Below are 21,799 nucleotides of genomic sequence, written 5' to 3'. Positions count from 1 at the left end.
TCCCCATGTATACCAACATATACATAATGGGATTCCCAGGAGGAAAAGAGAGAAAAAGAAAAGAAAGAATACTTCGAAGAATAATGGCCATACAATTGCCAAACAATGAAAAACACTAATCTACACATCCAAGAAGCTCAATAATCTGCAAGTAGGGCAAACTCAAGAGAGATCCACAGCTAGAAACATCATGACTTGGTTTTCTGGGTTTTGTTTCTGGTTTTTTTGGCCATGTTGCGTGGTTTGTGGGATCTTAGTTCCCCGACCAGGGACTGAACCCATGGCCCCTGCAGTGGAAGCACGGAATCCTAACCACTGGACCACCAGGGAACTCCCCATCATAAATTGTTGAAAACCAAAGTCAAAGAAAATTTGAAAGCAGCAAGAAAAAAGTGACTTATTATGCACAAGGGATGCTCAATAAGATTAATAGCTGCAGATGGTAACTAGACTTATTTTGGTAATCATTTTGCAATGTATACAAATGTTGAATCATTATGTTGTAAATCAGAAATTAATATATTGTATGTCAACTATACTTCAAAAAAAAAAGATTAATAGCTGATTTCTCATCAGAAACCATGAAGTCATAAGGCAGTAGGATGATATATTCAAAGTGCTGAGGAAAAAAAAAAGACCAACAAACAAGAACTCTATATCAAACAAAACTATCCTTCCAAAGCAAAGGAAACATTAAGACATTGCCAAATGAACAAAACCAGAGAGAATTTGATGCCAGAAGACCTGCTGTACAAGAAATACTAAAGAGTGTTCTTTGGGCAGAAATGAAAGGACACTAAACAGTAATTCAAATACACTTGAAGAAATAGTGACAGTAAAAGTAACTACATATGTAAATATAAAAGACAGTATAAATGTATTTTTTCTTTATAACTTATTTTTTCCCATTTGAATTAAAAGAAAACTGGATAATGCAATAATTATAAATCTAAGTTGATGGGCACACAATGTATAAGCATGTAAACTGAATGACAACACTGGCACAAAGGAGGGGGTAGGGAATGAAGCTCTAAAGGAGTAAAGTTTTCCTATACTATTGAAATGAAGTTGGTATTAATCTGAACTAGATTATTATAAACTAAGATATTTATGGTAATCTCCAGGGCAACCATTAAGACAATAAATTTAAAAAAAAAACAAAAGAAATGACAAGGGATTTAAACCATACACTAGAAAATAAGTATTTAACACAAAAGAAGGAAGTAACTGAGCAACAGGAAAACAAAACAGACACAAGACATACAAAACAAGTGACAAAATGGCAGATGTAAATCTAACCTGATCATATTTACATTAAATTTAAATGGATTATACACTCCAATAAGAAGACGAGATTGGCAGAATGGATAAAAAAAAAACACCATCAGGGCTTCCCTGGTGGCACAGTGGTTGAGAGTCAGCCTGCTGATGCAGGGGACGTGGGTTTGTGCCCCAGTCCAGGAAAATCCCACATGCCGTGGAGCGGCTGGGCCCATGAGCCATGGCCGCTGAGCCTGCACGTCTGGAGCCTGTGCTCCGCAACGGGAAAGGCCACAACAGTGAGAGGCCCGCATACCACACACACACACACAAAAACAACACGATCACACTGTACGCTGTTTACAAGAGATACATTTTAGATTCAAAGACATAAATAGACTGAAAGTAAAAGAATGCACAAAGATGCACCATGTAAAGAGTAACCAAATGAAAACTGAAGTAGCTATACTAATGTTAGACAAAATAGACTTAAAGACAAAATTTGTTACAAGAGACATAATAAGGACATTTTGTAATGATAAAAGGGTTAGTTCATGAGGAAGACATAATTAAAAATATATATGCACCAATCAACAGAGCCCCAAATATAAGAGTCAAAAACGGAAAGAACTGAAGGGAGAAAAAGACAATTCAACAATAATATTGGGAGATTTCAATATCCCATTTTCAATAATAGAACAACCGTACAGAAGATCAACAAGAAATAGAAGATTTGAACAACAATATAAACCCACTAGACCTATCACACATCTATAGAACATTCCACTCAACAACAGCAGAATACACATTCTTCTCAAGTGCCTGTGAAACATTCTCCAGAGCAGACCATGTTAGGAAATAAAACAAGTCTCCACAATTTTTAAATCAAACAAAGTATGTTCTCCAAACACAATGGAATGAAATTAGAAATCAATAATAGAAAAAAATTGAGAAATTCACAAATATGTGGAAATTAAACCACACAGTCCTAACCAATGAGTCAAATAAAAAAATCACAAGGGAATTAGAAACTACTTTGAGATGATTAAACACACACACACACACACACACACACACACACACACACACACACACAGAGACCACAAACCAAACTGTATGAGATGAAGCTAAAGAAGTGCTTAGAGGGAAATTTATTGTTATAAATGCCGGTTTAAAAAAGAAAAAGATCTGAAATCAATAATCTAAGCTTTCACCTTAAAAAATTAGAAAAAGAAGAGCAAACTAAATCCAAGACAAGCAGAAGGAAGAAAATAATGTAGAGGAGAAAGAAATGACACAGAAAATAGAAACAGGGTAGTAGAGAAAACCAATGAAATAAAAAACTGGTTCTATGAAAAGGGCAATGAAATTGAGAAACTTTTAGGTAGATTTACAAAGCAAAATGAGAAAAGACTCAAATGACTAAAATCAGGAATGAGAGAAAAGGCATTATTACTGACCATTCCAGAAATAAAAAGGATAATAAAGGAATTCTAAGAACAACTGTATGCCAACAAATTATATAACGTAGGTGAAACAGATAATTTCCTAGAACAACCTGATTCAAAAAACAGAAAATCTGAATAGATGTATAGCAAGTGAAGATACTGAATCAGTAGTCAAAAATCTTCCCACGAAGAAAGGTCAGATGGTTTCACTGGTAAATTCTACCAAGTGTTTCAAAACTAATTCACACACAGACACACACACTAACATCAATCCTTCACAAACTTCCAAAAAAACAGAAAAGGAGGAAACACTTCCCAACTCATTCTATGAGGCCAATATTACCCTGATACCAAAACCAGATGAAGACACTGCAAGAAAACTACAGATCAATGTCCCCAGTGAATATGGATATACAAATTTTCAACAAAATACTAGGAAACTGAATCCAACAACATATAAAAAGGATTATACACCATGACCAGGTGGGATTTATCTCAGGAAAGCAAAGTTCATTCAACATATGAAAATCAGTCAATGCAGTATAACATATTAACAAATGACAAAACCCATGAAATTATTTTAATAGACACAGAAAAAGCATTTAACAAAATCCAACATCTTTTCATGATATAGAACACTCAATAAGCTAGGAATAGATGTAAACTTCTTACCTTGATAGAGTGCATCCATGAAACACCCACAGCTTATATCATACTTAGTGGTAAAAGACAGATAGCTTCACCACTAAGATCAGGAACAACACAAGGATGTTGACCCTTACTAGTTCTATTCAACATAATAGGGGAGGATGCTAGCCAGGGAAATTAGGCAGGATTAAAGAAATTAAAAGGCATCCAGATAGAGCAGGGAAAAGTAAAATTACCTCTGTTTACAGATGATATGATCTTGTATATAGAACTCTGAAGAAATACACGAGTGCATGCACACAAAAAACTATTAGAATTAATGAAGATGTATACCAAGGCTGCAGGATACAAGATCAACATACCGAATTAAATATTATTTCTATCCACTAGCAATGAACAATCCAAAAATGAAATTCAGAAAGCAATTCTACTAACAATAGCCTCAAAAACAATAAAATATTTAGGAAGAAATCTAACAAAAGTAGCGCAAGACTTGCAAAGTGAAAATTACAAAACACTGTTGAAAGAAACTGAAGAACACCTAAACAGAAGAACATCTCATTTTCACGGATTTGAAGACTTCATATTGTTAAAATGACAATACTTCCCAAATTGATTTACAGATTCACTCTAACTCCTACTAAAATTCCAGCTGGCTTTTCTACAGAAATCCTAAAATTCCTATGGAAATTCCAGAATAGCCAAAACAACTTTTAAAAAGAAGAACAAAGTTGAAGAATTCACACATCCCAATTTCAAACGTACTGTCAAACTACAGTAGTCAAGCCTGTGTGATACTGGCATAAGGACAGACATATAGGTCAATGAGAGTCAGGTAATAAACCCATACCTTTATGGTCAATTGATTTTTGACGATGGTCACAAGAAAACTGAATGGGAAAAGAATAGTCTTCAACAAATGGTGCTGGAACAACTAGATACACACATGCCAAAAAAAATGATGTTGGACTCCTATCTTATATCGTATATAAAAACCAACTCAAAATAGATCAGACCTGAATATAAGAGCTAAAATTATAAAACTCGTAGAAGAAAACATACATAAATCTGTGTCACTCTGAATCAGGCAATGGTTTCTTAGCTATGACATCAAAAGCAACAACAAAAAACTGGACTTCATCAAAATTAAAGTTTTGTGTACTTCAAAAGTCAGTAACAAGAATGTAAAAATATTTGCAGACCCTGTATCTGACAAGGGACTTGTATCTAGAATACATAAAGAACTCTTACAATTCAATATAAGGAGACAAAAACAATTAAAAAACAGAAAAATGATTTCACTAGACATTTCTCAAAGGATATGTAAAAATGGCCATAAAGCACATGGAAAAAAATGCTCAACATCATTAGTTGCTAAGTAAATACAAATCAAAATTACAAGATACCACTTCATAACCACTAGAATGGCTAAAATTAAAAAGACAAATAATAATGACAAGTGTCCCCATGAAGATGTAAATCAATTGGATCCCTCATACATTTATGGTGGGCTTGTAAAATGGAAAACTTTTGGCAGTTCTCCAAAACGTTAAACATAGAATTACCAAATGACCCACAATTCCATTCCTAAGTATATTCTAAGAGAATTTGTCTACACAAAAACTAGTACACAAATGTTCATAGCAGCATTATGCACCATAGCCAAAAAGTGGAAACAATCCAAATGCCCATCAACTGATGAATAAATAAAATGTGGTATATCCATACAAAGGAAAATCATTCAGCTATTAAAAGGAATGAAGTGTTGATATATGCTACAACATGGATGAACCTTGAAAACATGCTAAGTGAAATGAAGGGAGACACAAAGGTTTACATGGTGCATGAGTCTATTTTATGAAATGTCCAGAATTCTGTCTATAGGTAAATCTATAGAGACAGAAAATAAGTTAGTGATTGCCAGGAGCTGGGGGAATGAGGGACTGGGGAATGTTTGCTTATAGATATGAGGTTTCTATGCTGAACTGTTCTATATAGGAATATTCCCATTATTCTTGTTGCCTCACCCTTCTAGAACTGTTACCTTTAACCAAAGATCAGGGATCACCCATTCAAAACTAAGATACTTTCAGGGCAACTTGTTACCTTATCCAGGATGGAGAAGGCACGTGTCAATGCCTATCATTTTCTTTTGTTTTGATTCAGAATTCTTATTTGATTTAGTCTGTGTTTTAAGGTTCTAGTTACCGCTTCACTGAAGATGGAAGTCTTTAAATTTTTGTTTATTTTTATTGTTTATGGTGGGTTATGATGAGACAGAAGTGGAGAAAAGAATTATTCTACTATTTTTAACTAGCAGTATCCCTCAATCTTTTTAAAGTCTGCTGATCTAATGGGTAAAAAAAAACCCTGTTAACTTGTAGTTGATCTTACTTAATTTTCTTTTTGTATGTTTATTGGCCATTTATATTTCATCTTCTATAAATTATATACTGAAAGCTTTGCAAATTTTTCTGTTGGGTTATTTGCTGTTTTCATAATAACTTGCAATTGCTCTTTTGATATTTATAGATACCAATCCTTTGCTCTTCATATTACAAATATCTTGCAGTGTAAATCTTGTTTACAGTGTCTTATATTGGATATATGCTTAAAATTTTTATACAGTTAAATTCATCTAACTTTATCTTTTGGGTTTTATGTATTACTTAGGAAAAGCTTTCCTACTTCAAAATAATAAAAGTATTCAAAACAGTAATGTAAGGCCTTTTATCTAGCTTAAGTATATATATATATATATATATATATATATATTTTTTTTTTTTTTTTTTTTTGCTCTTTATTCCATATGGAAACTGATGTCTGTTTCTGGTGTGATGTTGAGACCTATTTTTATTTTTTCATTTTCAAATAGACAACCAATGGAAAAACATCACTTCCGTACAGATCTGAAATAATTCCTTTACTTAAGCTAAATTTCCCAACATACAAGGATATATTAATGACCTCTGTTCTGTACAAGTAATACATCTATCAATCTGACAATATGATCTTTATTTAATTACTCTAACCATATAGTATATTTTAATATGTGGCAGGGCAAATTTGTTCAAACTCCTTCCTCTGTTCTTTTTAAAGAATGTCTTGGGGCTTCCCTGGTGGCGCAGTGGTTGCGCGTCCGCCTGCCGATGCAGGGGAACCGGGTTCGTGCCCCAGTCCGGGAGGATCCCGCATGCCGTGGAGCGGCTGGGCCCGTGAGCCATGGCCGCTGGGCCTGCGCGTCCGGAGCCTGTGCTCCGCAACGGGAGAGGCCGCAGCAGAGGGAGGCCCGCATACCACAAAAAAAAAAAAAAAAAAGAATGTCTTAGTTATTCTTATGAATTTTTTCTAAGATGAACTTTAGAATTATATAAAAAACAACAAAATCCTGTTGTGGTTCTGACTGCTGTCAAAGAGCAAACAGGTGATACTTGAGTTGAATCTGGCCAGTACACATTACTGTTGAGCCTGTGACATGGTATATGTTTTAAAATTGGTGCCTAAAAATAAAATCAGTTACCTCCCTCCCACACCTTAAGACCCATTCCCTTCCTCATTCCACCTAACACATATAGAGCTGCATTATTCTTTTAACGATAAACAGTGCTCTATAATATGAATGCACCATAATTTATCCAACTAGTCCCCTACTGATGGACACTTAGGTTATGAATAGCCTTTTGCTATAATATAATATGCTGCAATAAATATTCCTGCACATTCATTATTCTAGACACAAGCAAATATTTCTATAGGATAAATTCTTCGAAGGTAAATTACATGGTCAAAGGGGGTATACATAAACATTTTAAAAAAAAGAAATGTTACACATAAAAAAGAGTAACTGCATTAAAAAATAATATATTATCATCAAGTTGAAGTGTTATCTAAATCTTTATCTAAACAAATTTTATTATTTAATTTATTAAACAAGTATTTAGTTAGTGTCTGTGAGATAAAGGCAAAAAATGGTTTAAAATAGTTACTAAATTGCTAAATGTTAATAGTGGGTTGAAAATTATAGTCTTCAGAAGATGAAATGCACTTTTAAAAAATGGTGATAATTAAAAACAGTGATAATGTAGGCATATATCAAAACATTGCATTGTACAACCTTAAATATATACAATTTTTATTTCAAAAAATGTTTTAAAATAAAAATAAAAGAAGAAACAGAAAAAGACAACCCTATAAAAAAGTAGGCAACAGATTTAAACAGGCAATTCACACAAAGGACATGTAAATGGCCAATAAATACGAACTGATGTTTAACCTGAACAGTAATCAGGGAAATGCATTTAAAACTGCAATGATGCAAATTTTTAAGAGAGTACATCTTAAAAGTCTTCATCACAAGAAAAACAATTTCTGTAACTATGTATAGTGACAGATGTTAACTAGACTTATTGTGGTGATCATTTTGTAATATATACAAAATTCAAATCATTATGTAGTATGCCTGAAATTATTATATATCAATTATACCTCACTAAAAAAATTAAAAATAAAATAAAACTGCAATGAAATACCATTTTACTTCTATTAGGTTGGCAAAACATGAAAAAGTCTAACAATATGTCAATTATTGGCAAAGATGGAGAGCAATGGTTAGAGTACAGGTGCCTACAACTGGTTTGGAGAAGGATCCAAGCAGGATGTTCATCGATGTTTACACTGTATTTCATCAAATCTACAACAACACTGATTGCAAGATGTGTCATTGTTTTATGTACCAATAAAAACAACAGCAACAACAAAAAAACTGTCAAGGGGGAAAAAGCCCCAAACCAGTGACAATACTCTTTATATACTGACGTGGGATACTTTCTAGAAAAGCTTGGTGCAGAATACTGTATATAGCATACCACCTATCTGGCAAAAAAGGAGAAAAGGACTATAGATATACTTGTTTATAAATGCATAAAATATCTCTGCAGAAAGTGATTAACATTAGTCTATTCTAGGAAGGGAACTATGGCTGAGAGACGGAAACAGGAGAGATTTAGTACTGTGTATACCCTCATGGACTTCTGAAGTTTGACCACATGAACATATTTTCCAATATAAAATGTAAATTTTTTAAAAAATTTTACCTTAATGATTAGCCTTAATGATTAGCCTTTTATTTCAGTAATAAGAATACATAGAAAATTCTTAAATTCCACTTTAGGGAACTATTCTGTTCAGAAAATATTTTAGATGATTTTTATATTTATTCCTTCCCTTTTATCTTTTTAAAACAGCTTAATTGGGATATAATTCACATACCACACAATTCACCCATTTAAAGTGTACAATTCAATGGTCTTTAGTACAGCAAACAGAAGGATTATGGGGAAGAGAGAAGGAAGATCATGCCACAAAGGGAGCTGGAGTTTGTCCTCTCTACTTCTTAATTCTGCTCAGGCTATTAGATGTAATTATATAAATAACATTTTTAAGGCAATTTTGTGCATGTCAAACTGTGGAAGGCTAGTCATGGTGAAGCAAGTTCCCTATGCTAATGTCAAGATGAAATTTAGACAGTGGTTTTTTTTTTAAGATAGAAATGGAAGGGCTATATTAATAGCTTTTTCCAAAACTGTGGTATTCTCTGATACGACACTAAAACTTGACAAGTGGATATATTCTTAAAGGTTAGCTGCAATGTTGAATGTGAAATCAACTCACTAAACTTTTTCATTAATGTTACATTAAAATCCGCTTATGTTGAAAATTTTTTTTATTGTGTTAGTTTTAGGTGTACGACATAATGACTGATAAATGTGCTTATTGTGAAATGATTACCACAAGTTTGGTTAACATCATCACCATTTATAATTACAAACATTGTGTGCATGTGTGACAAGAACTTTTAAGATCCACTCTCTTAGCATCTTTCAAATATACAATACAGCTTTGTTAACTATAGTCACCATGCTGTACATTATATTCCAAGGACTTATTTACCTTATAATTGGAAATTTGTCCTTCTTGACCACCTTTCACCCATTTTGCACACCCTCCATACCCTGCCCGTGGCAACCACCAATCTCTTTTCTGTATCTAGGAGTTTTTTGTTTTTTAAGAGTCCACATATAAATAATATCTTACAGTATTTGTCTTTCTCTGTCTAACTTATTTCACTCAGCATAATGCCCTCAAGGTCCATCCATGCTGTCACAAATTTTTCTTTATCCATTCATACACTGATTTACACTTAGGTTGTTTCCATGTCTTGGCTATTGTAAATATGCTGCAATGAACATGGGGGTGGTATATATTTTTTAAAGTTCATTATAAGTTGGTCCAAGGCTAGAAACATTATGGTTAACATAGTTAGTCTCAGGAAGCTTAACTTCAGAAAAGTCAGTCTGGAGAGAGATGAAGGGGAAATGACTGCTGGCTGAACATTAAACAGTATAATGGTTAATAATCATAATAATAAACAGTTTCTATGGCATTTACTATGTGCCAGAAACTTTACATAAACTAACTCATTTAATCTACTCAAGAACCCCCTTAGGTAGGTATCATTATTCTTCTCATTTTCCAAAAGAAGAAACTGAGGTTTAAGACATTCAATAAGTTGCCCAAAGTTACATAACTAGTAAGTGACAGAAATAATATTTTAATCCTCAAAGTCATGCACTTGACCACTGCACTATATTGCCTTTACATACTGAAATGCCATGTCAAGAACACTGGCTTTGCAGCAAGACAAAGAGTAATTAGCTGTGTGACTATGGGCAAATGATTCAATCTCCTTTAGCCTCAGTTTTCTCATCTATAACTGAAGAAGTTAACACCTGCCTCTCAAATATATAAAACAGCACAGCATCCAGCACTTAGTAAGTGTTAAAATACATTATAGCTAAAAATAAAAAGCTCTCCAAAAAGAAAGGTGTAGCTAACAAGGTGCACAGTAGTAAAAAGCAGAGCAATTGGTCTTCTATAACTCAGAGCACGATATGCTGTCCTGATAGGTATTTAACACAATGAAAAAGCTGAACTAAAGACTCAAAATAGCATGGGCAACAGTGGTTTAAGAGATATAGTTCTTACTAAATATTTTTATGTGTGATAATTATTTTAACACATAGCACTCAAACATCTCAAAGTCACTCTTTATATCCTACAAAAATCATGACAAATTGGTAATGAATGTCCTTCCAAAAATATCTAGCGATGCACAACAGAAAATCTGTATGTTTAAAACAAAGGAGAAAAAAAGAAACAATTTTCAGAAAATAGGATATTCTAGTTCTTAAAACGTCTAGAAAGAGTTTCTAAAAAACTCTTTGCTATCATTCTCATCATGAATAATGACAGCAACCTTGGGGCAATGTTATATAGGACAAGTACATTAAAATCAATGTGTCCAAAAACCAAGATGTTGTCCATGGATCTGTTTGGGAACAGATTTAGAGATAGGTCAATCAATATTTGTAAAACTAACACAAAAAGCAAAATCCCATAGCTTAAGTCAGTGAAAATGATGTTCTTTAGTCAGGCATACTAAGGCACCAGGGAAGGGCTATTGTTGTATCTAAAGCAAATTCAATTTAGTTTGTGGTTTGTAATCCTGCTATCCTAGCCAACTATCAAGAGAAAAATATTTCTGCCGAGGGTAAAATCATGTAGAAAAGTGCTGGCAATCTTTGAAGTATTAGTGACCCCCAAATCTCTACTATTCTACATTCTATTTTGCTGATTTCAGTACAGGGTACAAGTCCTACGGGATTAGATTTAGAGAGTAAGTCATTACCAAGTTTAAGATATTCACTATAATAAAAAAAGCATAGTCTCAAAAAAAAGATATTTAGGGAAGAAACAACACAATTCTACGCCAATTCTTCTAGAAATACAAGAGAACACTTCCCAATTCATCTTATGAGGTCATATTATCATAGTAACAAAACTAGACAAGGACGTTACAAGAATAGAAGAAACAACACAAACCCAGAACAATACCCCTTTATGAACACAGACGCAAGAACTCTTAACAAAATATCAGCAAATTGAATCAAACCATATAAAAGAATAATACATCATAATTCAGTAAAGTTTTTCCCAGAATGCAAGGTTTAACATTTGAAAATCAATCAGTGTAATTCCCCATATCAATAAGACTAAAAAACAAAAACCACGTGGTCAACTCAACAGATGCAGAAAAAGCATTTGACACAGTACAGAATATCCATTCATGATAAAAATTCTCAGAAACTGGAAATAGGAACTTCCTTTAAAGGTCATCTTGATATGGGACATCCACGAAAAATCTACAGCTAAGATGGCACTTAATGGTAAAACACTGCATTCTTGCTCTCTAGGATTCAGAAAAAGGCAAAGATATATTTAATATTTAACTAACAGTCCTAGTCCATGCAATAAGGCAAGAAAAAGAAATAGAAGACATACACATTGAAAAGGAAGAAGCAGAATTATTTCTATTCACAGATAACATGACTGTCCATGTAGAAAATCCCAAGAATTTACCAAAAAAAGCTACAAAAAAATGTACCAAATAAATGAATTTTTAGCAAGGTTACAAAACAGAAGGTCAATATACCAAAATCAACTATTCTATGACACAAGAAACCAACAACTGGAAATTGAAGTCAAAAATAGTACCAATATAGTAATACCAAAAGCATAAAATATTTAGATGAATTTAAGAAAATACGTGTGAGACCTGTACTCTGAAAACTACTAACACGGCTGAGGGAAAATAAAGAAGACCTAAACAAATGGAGAGATATACCATGTTCGTAGATGGGAACACTCAATATGATTAAGAGATTCTTGATGCTAGCTTTACCTATATATTCAACACAATCCCAATCACAATCTCACTACAAATATGCTTTGTCATAGAAATTGAGAGGCTGATTTTATTATATTTATTTATTTTTAACATCTTTATTGGAGTATAACTGCTTTACAATGGTGTGTTAGTTTCTGCTTTATAACGAAGTGAATCAGTTATACATATACATATGTCCCCATATCTCTTCCCTCTTGCATCTCCCTCCCTCCCACCCTTCCTATCCCACCCCTCTAGGTGGTCACAAAGCACCGAGCTGATCTCCCTGTGCTATGTGGCTGCTTCCCCCTAGCTATCTATTTTACGTTTGGTAGTGTATATATGGCCATGCCACTCTCTCACTTTGTCCCAGCTTACCCCTCCCCCTCCCCATATCCTCAAGTCCATTCTCTAGTAGGTCTGCATCTTTATACCCGTCTTGCCCCTAGGTTCTTCTGACCATTTTCTTTTCTCCTTTTCTTTCGTTCCTTTTTATGCCTGAGTAATATTCCATTGTATATATGTGCCACTTCTTCTTTATCCATTCATCTGTTGATGGACACTTAGGTTGCTTCCATGTCCTGGCTATTGTAAATAGAGCTGCAATGAACATTCTGGTACATGACTCTTGGAGCTATGGTTTTCTCAGGGTATATGAGAGGCTGATTTTAAAATGATATGGAAGTACAAAAGACCTAGAGTATCAACAGTGATCTTGAAAAAGAAAAATAAAGTTGGAAGAAATTACACGTTCTGATTTCAAGATTTACTATAAGTTTACAGTAATTTACAGTTTTGTATTGGTATAGGAATAGACATAAAGTCCAACGGACGACAAGAGAGAACCCACAAACAGACTCACACATATGCATTCAACTGATTTTTGATAAAGGTGCCAATGTAATTTAACAGGGAAAGACTAGTGTCTTGACGACAGTTGACCATTTCCAAAAATGACACTCTAACAATTAGACATCCATGTGAAAAAAAAAAGTTTATTTTGTGAGGATCAAATGATATAGTTAGTTGACCCTTGAACAACCTGGGGGTTAGAGGTGTTGACCTCCCTGCCCAGTCCAAAATCCAAGTATAACTTTACAGCTGGCCCTCCAAATCGGCAGTTTCTGCATCTGTGGATTCAAACAACCGTGGACTGTGAAACACTGTGGTATGTATTTATTGAAAAAAAAACTCCACATAGAAGTAGACCCACACAGTTCAAATCCCTGTTGTCTAAGGATCAACTGTAGTTAAATTTAGCTGAAGTTGACACACGCTGATGTTAAAAGCTTTCTTAAAGCCGTAAGAATTTGAATGATTGTTTCAAAATTTTATAGGTCTCTCAGATATCAAGGCCCTCCAGCTTGGTTAGTTCAAGCTTCAGTTCCTCACCTAAATAAATGTAGCAACTGATATCAAATTCTTTGATTTAAGATCTATCCCTGAGTAAACTTCAAGAGTTAACAGGAAAATTCCTTAATGTATAAAAGACCATATTTGTAGTTTACAAAAAATGGTATTTATTCCATTCCCTTCAGAGCCTTCTTCTGCAGGTTGTTATTTATAATACTGCCTACAGCTGAACTTTAGGTTATGCTATTTTATCAGACACAGATGCCTTCTGACTCTTACTAGGGTATTTCTTCTTTCTGTCATTTTTCGCTGTAGGCTTTTTTTAATATAAAGAAAATTAACTTACGTTAGGTAAGAAGGATTTCATAAAGCTGTTGAAGGAATATTATACCTTAAGTACAGACTTTTCTCCATGATCTTAGGAAGCAAGAATTGGGGAGAAACAAAAGTGAAAATTACTGAAGGGGGAAAAACCACATCTATGTCTAACCTTTTAAAATCACTTTTGTCAAAGCTTGTGGTAGAATAAAAGTTTTTAAAATATAGTTTCTACTTTAAATACAGGTGGAAGAGAAATTTTATACTTGAAAACCAACCTTCCTTAGTTTTTTAACACCAAAAATGTATGGCCCCGTACATTGCATTTGAGATGATAAAAGCCCTGGTAGGACAATAAATTTCAAGAATTGTAGAAAACTCATTTTCTAACAACAAAGAGTGTCCTCTGAAATTATTTTCACTCCAATTTTTCAGAGCCATCATCAAAGTGAGAAAATATGGGTATTCAGATATATAGCCTGGATTTTTTCCTACGGAAAAGAAAGGTAACCTTATGTGTTGTGTTTACAAGAAAACAGTTTGGCAACAAATTGCAGAACACAGAAGAAAATGAGAATAAAAGTAAGAATTTTTTGAACCACAGGACAGCATCTGTTCTTATTCTTCAGAGGCTGCAAGACAAGGGAAAATCCTAAAATGCACTCTGCAAAAACATTTATATTTGAAAAGAAGTTTTCTCCTAATAGAAACTAAAGCTCTAAACCTTTTCAATTTGGAGACACAAGTCCCATCTCATATACAGAAATCTGTGCATTTTATACAGATAACAGCCTTCATAGTGGAGCTCTACATAAAACTAGTAAAATTCATTAGGTAGGAATTGATAAAATCTTGTTAAATAAGCATTATAATTATGTTTGTTTGTATTGTAATAGGACAATACCATAGTCTGTGACTTATGCCCTACCAACACTGCTTTTCTAATACAGATATAAATTCTACTTGTTTAGAGCTGCTTTATTCATAATTGCCAAAACTGCAAAGCAACCAAGATGTCCTTCAGTAGGTGAATGGATAAATAAACTGTGGTACATCTAGACAATGGAATATTACTTAGCACTAAAAAGAAATGAACTATCAAGCCATGAAAAGACATTAAAGACCCTTAAATACATATTATTAAGTGAAAGAAGCCAACCTGAAAAGAATATGATAACATTCTGGAAAAGGCAAAACTATGGAGACAGTAAAAAGATCAGCAGTTGCCAAGGGTGAGGGGAGAGAGAGAGGGAAGGATGAATAGGTGAAGTACAGAGGATTTTCAGGCAATGAAACTATAGTATCATCTTCTGATACTATATTGGTAGATACTAGTCATTACACTTTTTTCAAGACCCATAGAATGTACAAAACCATCTATACCTAAACTAAACTATGGACTTTGGGTGACAACGTAGGTTCATATTATAATAAAGTACCACTCTAGCGCAAGATGCTGAGAGTAGGGAAGGCTGTGTGTGTGTGGAGGGGCAGGAGGTATATGGGAACTCTCTATACTTTCTGCTCACTTTTGCTGTGAACCTAAAACTACTCTAAAACATAGTCTATTTTTAAAAAAGGTATATTGACATTTTAGTTGGTTTTTAGTGTCTGGTCTGAAGTTCTACTTTGTAAAGAAATTATCATAATTAAATTGAATATGTAGTGCTTTTATTCTTCATTTTAAAGATAACTAAGAAAAGGGAAGTGATCTGAATACAGCTGGAACACTTCTGAAACTGTTTCAGAGCTTCTCTTTATACAAATTCTTACATTTTGGGAATAAGAGACTAGATAGGGGTAAAGTGCATACTTGTTAAATGTACTTAACAGTTTAAAAACAGAACGGAAATTTGACAACTAGAAAAGATACTTGGAAAACATTTGGTCAAACCCCTCGTCTTATAAATAAAGAAACTGAGGTTCAGAGAAGTTACATGATTTGTCCTGGATCACAAGGCTATTTGAAAGAAGGACTAGAATTTTGGGATTCAAAAGTTTAATGGTCACTTTTCCATTATACTGCTATCATTCAAGAAAACAGAATTATGATAAATTTCTTAAAATTCAGAGATGATTAATTTTTCTCCTTTCACTTATTTATTTTTTAAGAGGACATGAATCTAATTAGTATATTTATTTAGCTGATAAGCACTCACTCAAGCACTGCCAATTTACTCATTTATTCTGCCAGTGTGATTTTTCCCAGAGGTCATTTAAAAAGAAAATCATGTTTTAAGAATTCTAATAGCCCAAGAAAATGGTTCACCCTGAAAGTGAATATAAAACATACGTATTTATTACTAAAGCAAAGGCTATGTATGTTCCCCACCCCACCACTGTTAGTAAGAATTTAGAAAATTGCTCGACCTCTTACAGAGGTAAAAATCCACCCTTGGTGGGAGCAGCTGTGACTCTGTGAAAAAAGCTACAAATAACATGCTGGGAAATTCAGCAGGCACTGTTATTATATCCTGTTTATACTGTCATTTTTCCTATCAGTAGGATATTATTTATACAGACCCCACCCATGAACTTCTTGTTTATCTTATTATAGAAATCCTCCAAATCTATAAAAAGAAGCCTCTGTATTTTGTTTCTGGAACAAGCCCATGTGTTATAATTTTGCACCTCACTACACATTTTTATTTAGCATTTCCTTTTGTTATGCACCACTCGTTCTCATTTTTATCCCAAGGTTGATTTATTTCATTATTTCACAGATTAGAGTTAAACTTAACTGACTTTAAGAGACTCCAATACAAGACAGATTCCAGAGCACCATATCCTAAACTTTATTTTGGGGTAGATTTCATCAGGTAGATACTCTTTTAAGATACACTTGATTAATTTGTTTAGACAGAAAAATGTGCCTATATATTAATCAGGTACCCCAAGGAGTGAGCCCTGCGCACCTGGAAGGCTTCCTCACTCGGGCCACGCTATCTCAGGTGGACCAATTATGAGGGCCAAGCATCATACTGATGCTCACTAACTCACCATTCTCTAGCCGGATGTCTTTTCTGGAATGAAAAGCACTGCCCCTGAGTTTACTTTGATGGCTAGACAGGCTGGGTGAAAATGTAACACAGTAATACATGAGAAATACATGAATTCAGTTAGTTGACCAAAGGGACAATGAACCAATCTGGTTATAAATCATCCTCATTCCCCTGCCTTATGTAAATAATTGAATTAAAGTAGATAAAATAAAAATACAAATTCCTTAAGGGCAGGAATTCATGCTGCATTTGTTGAGCAAATTAATATTTCTAGAGGGGAAACATCACTGGACAAAGTCATACTGGATAAATTTTCACATGTGTAGCTTGTGTTAGCTTCACCAATACTCCCTTTCTAGGTAAACATGAGATCTTCAGAGAGTATGTGCAATGCTAGACTCTTTGAGTATGTCTAAGAAAGATCTCTGCTTTTAAAGAATACTACTATAAAATGCAGAACTGAAATGAGGTTTAATATCTCAGGGTGGTAAACTAAGTGTATTAATTTCAGAAAAAAGAGAGGTCTACATGGGCTAAAGTGATCAAAGAAGTCAGAATGACGATAATAACTGAGGTAATGTTGATAAACAGGAATTGATGAGACCAAGGTGAGGAGGTGAAGGTATCCTAGGCACAATCAACGATTTATTGGCATCCAGGTGAGCAGAATACTAGAAACGGCACATAGCTCAGTCCAGCTAGGGATTATACTGAATAGGAGATGGATATAAAGAGAAGGCTGGAGTAGATTATAAAGAGTTTCATTTTCTAGACAATGGAGAACCATTAAAGATATCTGATCAAGGGGAAATGAACCAGCTTTTGGACTAGGACTGAAGAGGAGGAAGAATAAGTTGGGGTGAGGCAGAAATGGGGGGAAGAAGTTTTAACAGTACCAAATCCTATGATTACAGTGGCAAAAGAAAAGTCCATGTGTTATAACAGATAATACCTGTGTAAAAATTTCAACTCTTGCTTTCAAAAACAGGAGATGGCATCATGATGACTGTCAATGACTGGGGCAATGTTAAACAGTGCCAATCCACTGAAGTTAGTATCAGGAAAGCTTACCAGTCTCCTAGAACTGCATTTCTCACACCCAGATCACCTGGAAATCTGGTTAAAATGTAAATTCTGATTCAGTAGGTATAGCATGATACTCTGTACCTTTACATTTCTAATAAGCTTCCAATACTGCTGTCCCATGGACTACATTTTGAGTAGCAAGATGCTAAAACATCTTATAATTTCACTTTCCAAAAGGCAGTACTGGGGAGAATGGATACATGTATATGTATGGCTGAGTCCCTTTGCTGTACACCTGAAACTATCACAACACTGTTAATCGGCTATACTCCAGTATAAAATAAGTTTTTAAAAAAACTTAAGGAAAAATATTGAATAGAAAAAACAAAACAAACAAACAAAAACCCCAAAAAGGCAGGATTTGATGAATGGTATAACTAATGCTTTAGATATGGCTAAGAAATTCCTTTTACAGGTATTTTATTACAATTTGCATCAATGTCTGATAGGTTTCAAAAGATATTATTTAAAAAGTCCAAGATGATTCAAGATTCAGGGTATTCAAGACATTCAGAAATATTTCCACTTGGGCAAAATCAACTTTATAATGCTGTTTACAACAGTACAATTCTCTTTTTTTTTTTTTTTTTTTTTTAAGGCTGACAAGCTAGAAGATATTATTGCTACTAATCTTGGGGGCTGAAATAAAAGTCCTGAAAGACAATGCTCCATCTTTCCATAGTGCACACCAGTGGGTTTTGGTAAAACCCACTTAACTTGCCCTTACAATGCCCTTAGCACCATGCCTTAATCCTTGAAGATAAAGGTAACAATTTATTTTAAATATCCTACTGAAAAACAACTGAAGATTACAAAAATTAAATTCACACACTGTCCTTTTGTTTAAGATTTCTAGGCGAAGGGACATGCCTTTAATTAATTTTTTTTTTTTTTACCACGAACGGACGTGTCATTTATAAAAATACATTACTAGTGTAATATGTTACACACATATTAAGATTGGCTGACCTTAGATTCTTGGGGTGAAATTTAAGACCTCTGAAATCTCAAGTTTCATTTTTAACCAAATAAATGGTCAATAACAACCTTTTAGGTAAATGAGCTTCAATATGCATCAATGCCTAGAGAACAGAAATAGTATCTTAAAATTGGAAGGTACTGTTAAAGATCAGATCCAACTATATCATTGTAGAAGTAAGAAACTGAGGTGCAGAGGCTAAAAAGCCCAAAGTCACAGAGCTGCTAGTGGCATGTTAAAAAAAAGGGGAGGAACAAATTAATTTTCATATCCAACAATGTACAACACACAACAATGTATCAACTACAACATGTAGTTGAAAGAGTTTCTGGTTCCTCTCATGACTAAGACATAGTTGATTTTATTTATTAAGGTCTTATAAATCATTGATATCCAAGAAAGGAAGACTACAGACCAACAAAGAAAACACATGCTACCCCAAAATTCAAGAACTCCATAAAAAATGCAATCTGAATAGAGAATGACACATATACACCACATACTCAGGATGGGGCTGCGGTGGGGTGGGTAATGGGATGGGATATAAAAACAAAGAGAAGACACTGGTCATTCTTATCTTCTCAGTAATGCTTTGAGGAAAGCTTTCACATACAGAAAAGTGGCTGAAAAAACACAACTTCCTTTACTCTCATGAATCATTTTTTAATTGGTAAAATCGGGGATTGGATTTGGAGGACTGTGAAGCTTTTAAAAATATGAAATGTAGATAGCAGTTGGATGTGCATGTGTCATAAGCTCTGTCACAATTACAAGAAAACCAGAGAATCCTTTTTTAGCCATAAAATAGGGAATTTTGTGCTTATTACAAATGCTGTAAAATTTACTAGCACAAGTTAAAAAAAAAAAAAAAGTCACTGGAGAAGTTCCAAGATGTCGGAGACAATGGGTTTTAAATCACAGGCATACATTATTATGCCTAAGTTGACAGATCTGCACTGCAATGCAGAAATGCAAGCAATATTCCAACATCTGCACCAGAAGGCAGAGACTAGACAAGATTCCAGAATAAAGGACTCTTCAGCTCTTACCTGTTACCTGTGCAACAACTGCTTGGGAAATCCTCCGATTGGCAAGAAAGGCTTTGATTTCCTCTTTTATCACACTGCTGTCCCTCCTAACAAAAACAGAAGACAAGACCAACAATGTATGTTGAAGGTAGAAATCCTCATCTTTGCTAAGAAAGGTGAAGCAGAGAGGTGGGGAGAACACAGAAAGAAAGGACACAAAAATAAAGGTAAACAGACCAAGCTTGTGTGAAAATATGAAATTAAAACAAACCAAGAAACACCAAATATTCAAGTCCTAAAACATCACACCATCAGACAGACGCTTTAGTGAATGCCACAGTAGATATAAGTCTCATACCAGAGGATGGTTAATCGCATGCTGTTTATAATTCACATTAGGAACAAGGCTGCCATATGGTATATACAAAGTTTCATTACTGGGTAATGAATATATCTTACACAGACAGAAATCCTAGAAAAATAAAAAGCAACAACAACAACAAAAATCAGTTGTGAGTGGATTGTGGTTTCGCATATTAACTATGCAACTGCATAAATAATGTTCAGTTCATTTGAAAACCTTTGTTAAAGGAATAGAAATCATCATTCTCACAACTGCTAAAATATTAGCCATTTTAAGAAGGCTCTGCCTTTTAATTTGCCTTCTTTGTCCTGAATAAACCAAAAAAATTTTAAGCAGGATGGGCTGAATATAAAATTTTAATATAAAAGACATTAATTTCCTAGTACATGTAATATTCAGAATGCTTAATACTTAAAACTACACTATATTTTGTATCCTTGGGATTACATATTATAGACCTAATTTTTTCTTCACTAGATGCCTTATAAATTTTTACTTATTTAAAAATTCAACAAATTCTCAAAAGACTAGACATTCACTAGAATGACAATGAATGGCAAGACTTCCGTTTCTCCACCAGAACAAACAGAATACTTCAGTAAAAATTATACTTAAAGCCTTAAAGACCAATTTCTCTTTGAATGTTCAAAAGGATTACATAAATGGATTTTCATTCAAGCTCAAAAGTAACAGAAGAGTGGCAATTTATGGTCTAATACAGGGGGTCAGCAACTATGGCCCATGGACTAAATCTGGCCTCCCACCTGTTTTTATACAACCTATGAGCTAAGAATAGTTTTCACAGATGAACATTCGCAATCAATTTGAGGATAGGGAATACTAACTTTGAACACGAAGTAAGCAAAATATTATCCTCTCCCCACCAAAAAATTCCATTCTTCTCATTAGTAGGCCTGTATTTTAAAAATTGTATTCGATTATTAATTATTCTATATTGAATTTTGCAAATAAAAATTTGTGACCATTTGCTTTCTCTCTTGTATGTAAGTATCTATATTATATTCTCGATTTTGCCTCTTGGCCACGAAGTCTAAAATGTTTTCCATCTAACCCTTTACAGAAAAAGTTTGTGAACCCCTGATCTGAGACAAAGGGATAATGACATCTTTTACAAATCATTTTGTGAATGATCCACAGACTCCTTATAGGAGCTCAAGTCTCTCTACAGATTATTTGGAACAAGGAAAGAAAGTATCCTATCCCCAAAGAATCAGCTGTGATTCACTCAGAGCAGATTTGCAGTCCTTTGCTGAGGAGGAGCTGTACACTCTGTTGGTGAATTCCATGCTCCCTTTCAGGAATTCTGGAAAAGAGCAGAGAAGTGATAGTAGGGACAGCTTCCAATCTGGAGCTCCAGTCTACTCCTCATCTACTGGCTGGAAATCCTAATCAAAAAGATTCCCAAAGGAAGAAAATAAAGAGGCCACTGCCTAATCCAATATTTGAAATTTCTCATACTGATCTAGAAACTCTCTAGATTCCTTCCACACTGCTTATTTATATTTGA

General features: G+C 34.1%; 1 protein-coding gene across 17 annotated transcripts in view; it reads right to left on the bottom strand.

The window, feature by feature from the left end:
• Nucleotides 1-21,799, bottom strand: part of HMBOX1 (homeobox containing 1) — a 177,734-nt gene that overhangs the window by 58,145 nt on the left and 97,790 nt on the right. For all 17 annotated transcript variants that reach the window (XM_024130764.3, XM_028494237.2, XM_055087348.1 and 14 more), the window contains one exon: nucleotides 19,929-20,014. In XM_024130764.3, the coding sequence (XP_023986532.1) occupies nucleotides 19,929-20,014 (86 nt within the window). The remainder of the gene's footprint in view (nucleotides 1-19,928; nucleotides 20,015-21,799) is intronic.

This window comes from Physeter macrocephalus, chromosome 9, assembly GCF_002837175.3.
Source record: "Physeter macrocephalus isolate SW-GA chromosome 9, ASM283717v5, whole genome shotgun sequence".
Classification (NCBI taxonomy): Eukaryota; Metazoa; Chordata; class Mammalia; order Artiodactyla; family Physeteridae; genus Physeter; species Physeter macrocephalus.
Note: the sequence above shows the minus strand (reverse complement) of the source record. Positions and strands in the feature narration are given on the sequence as shown.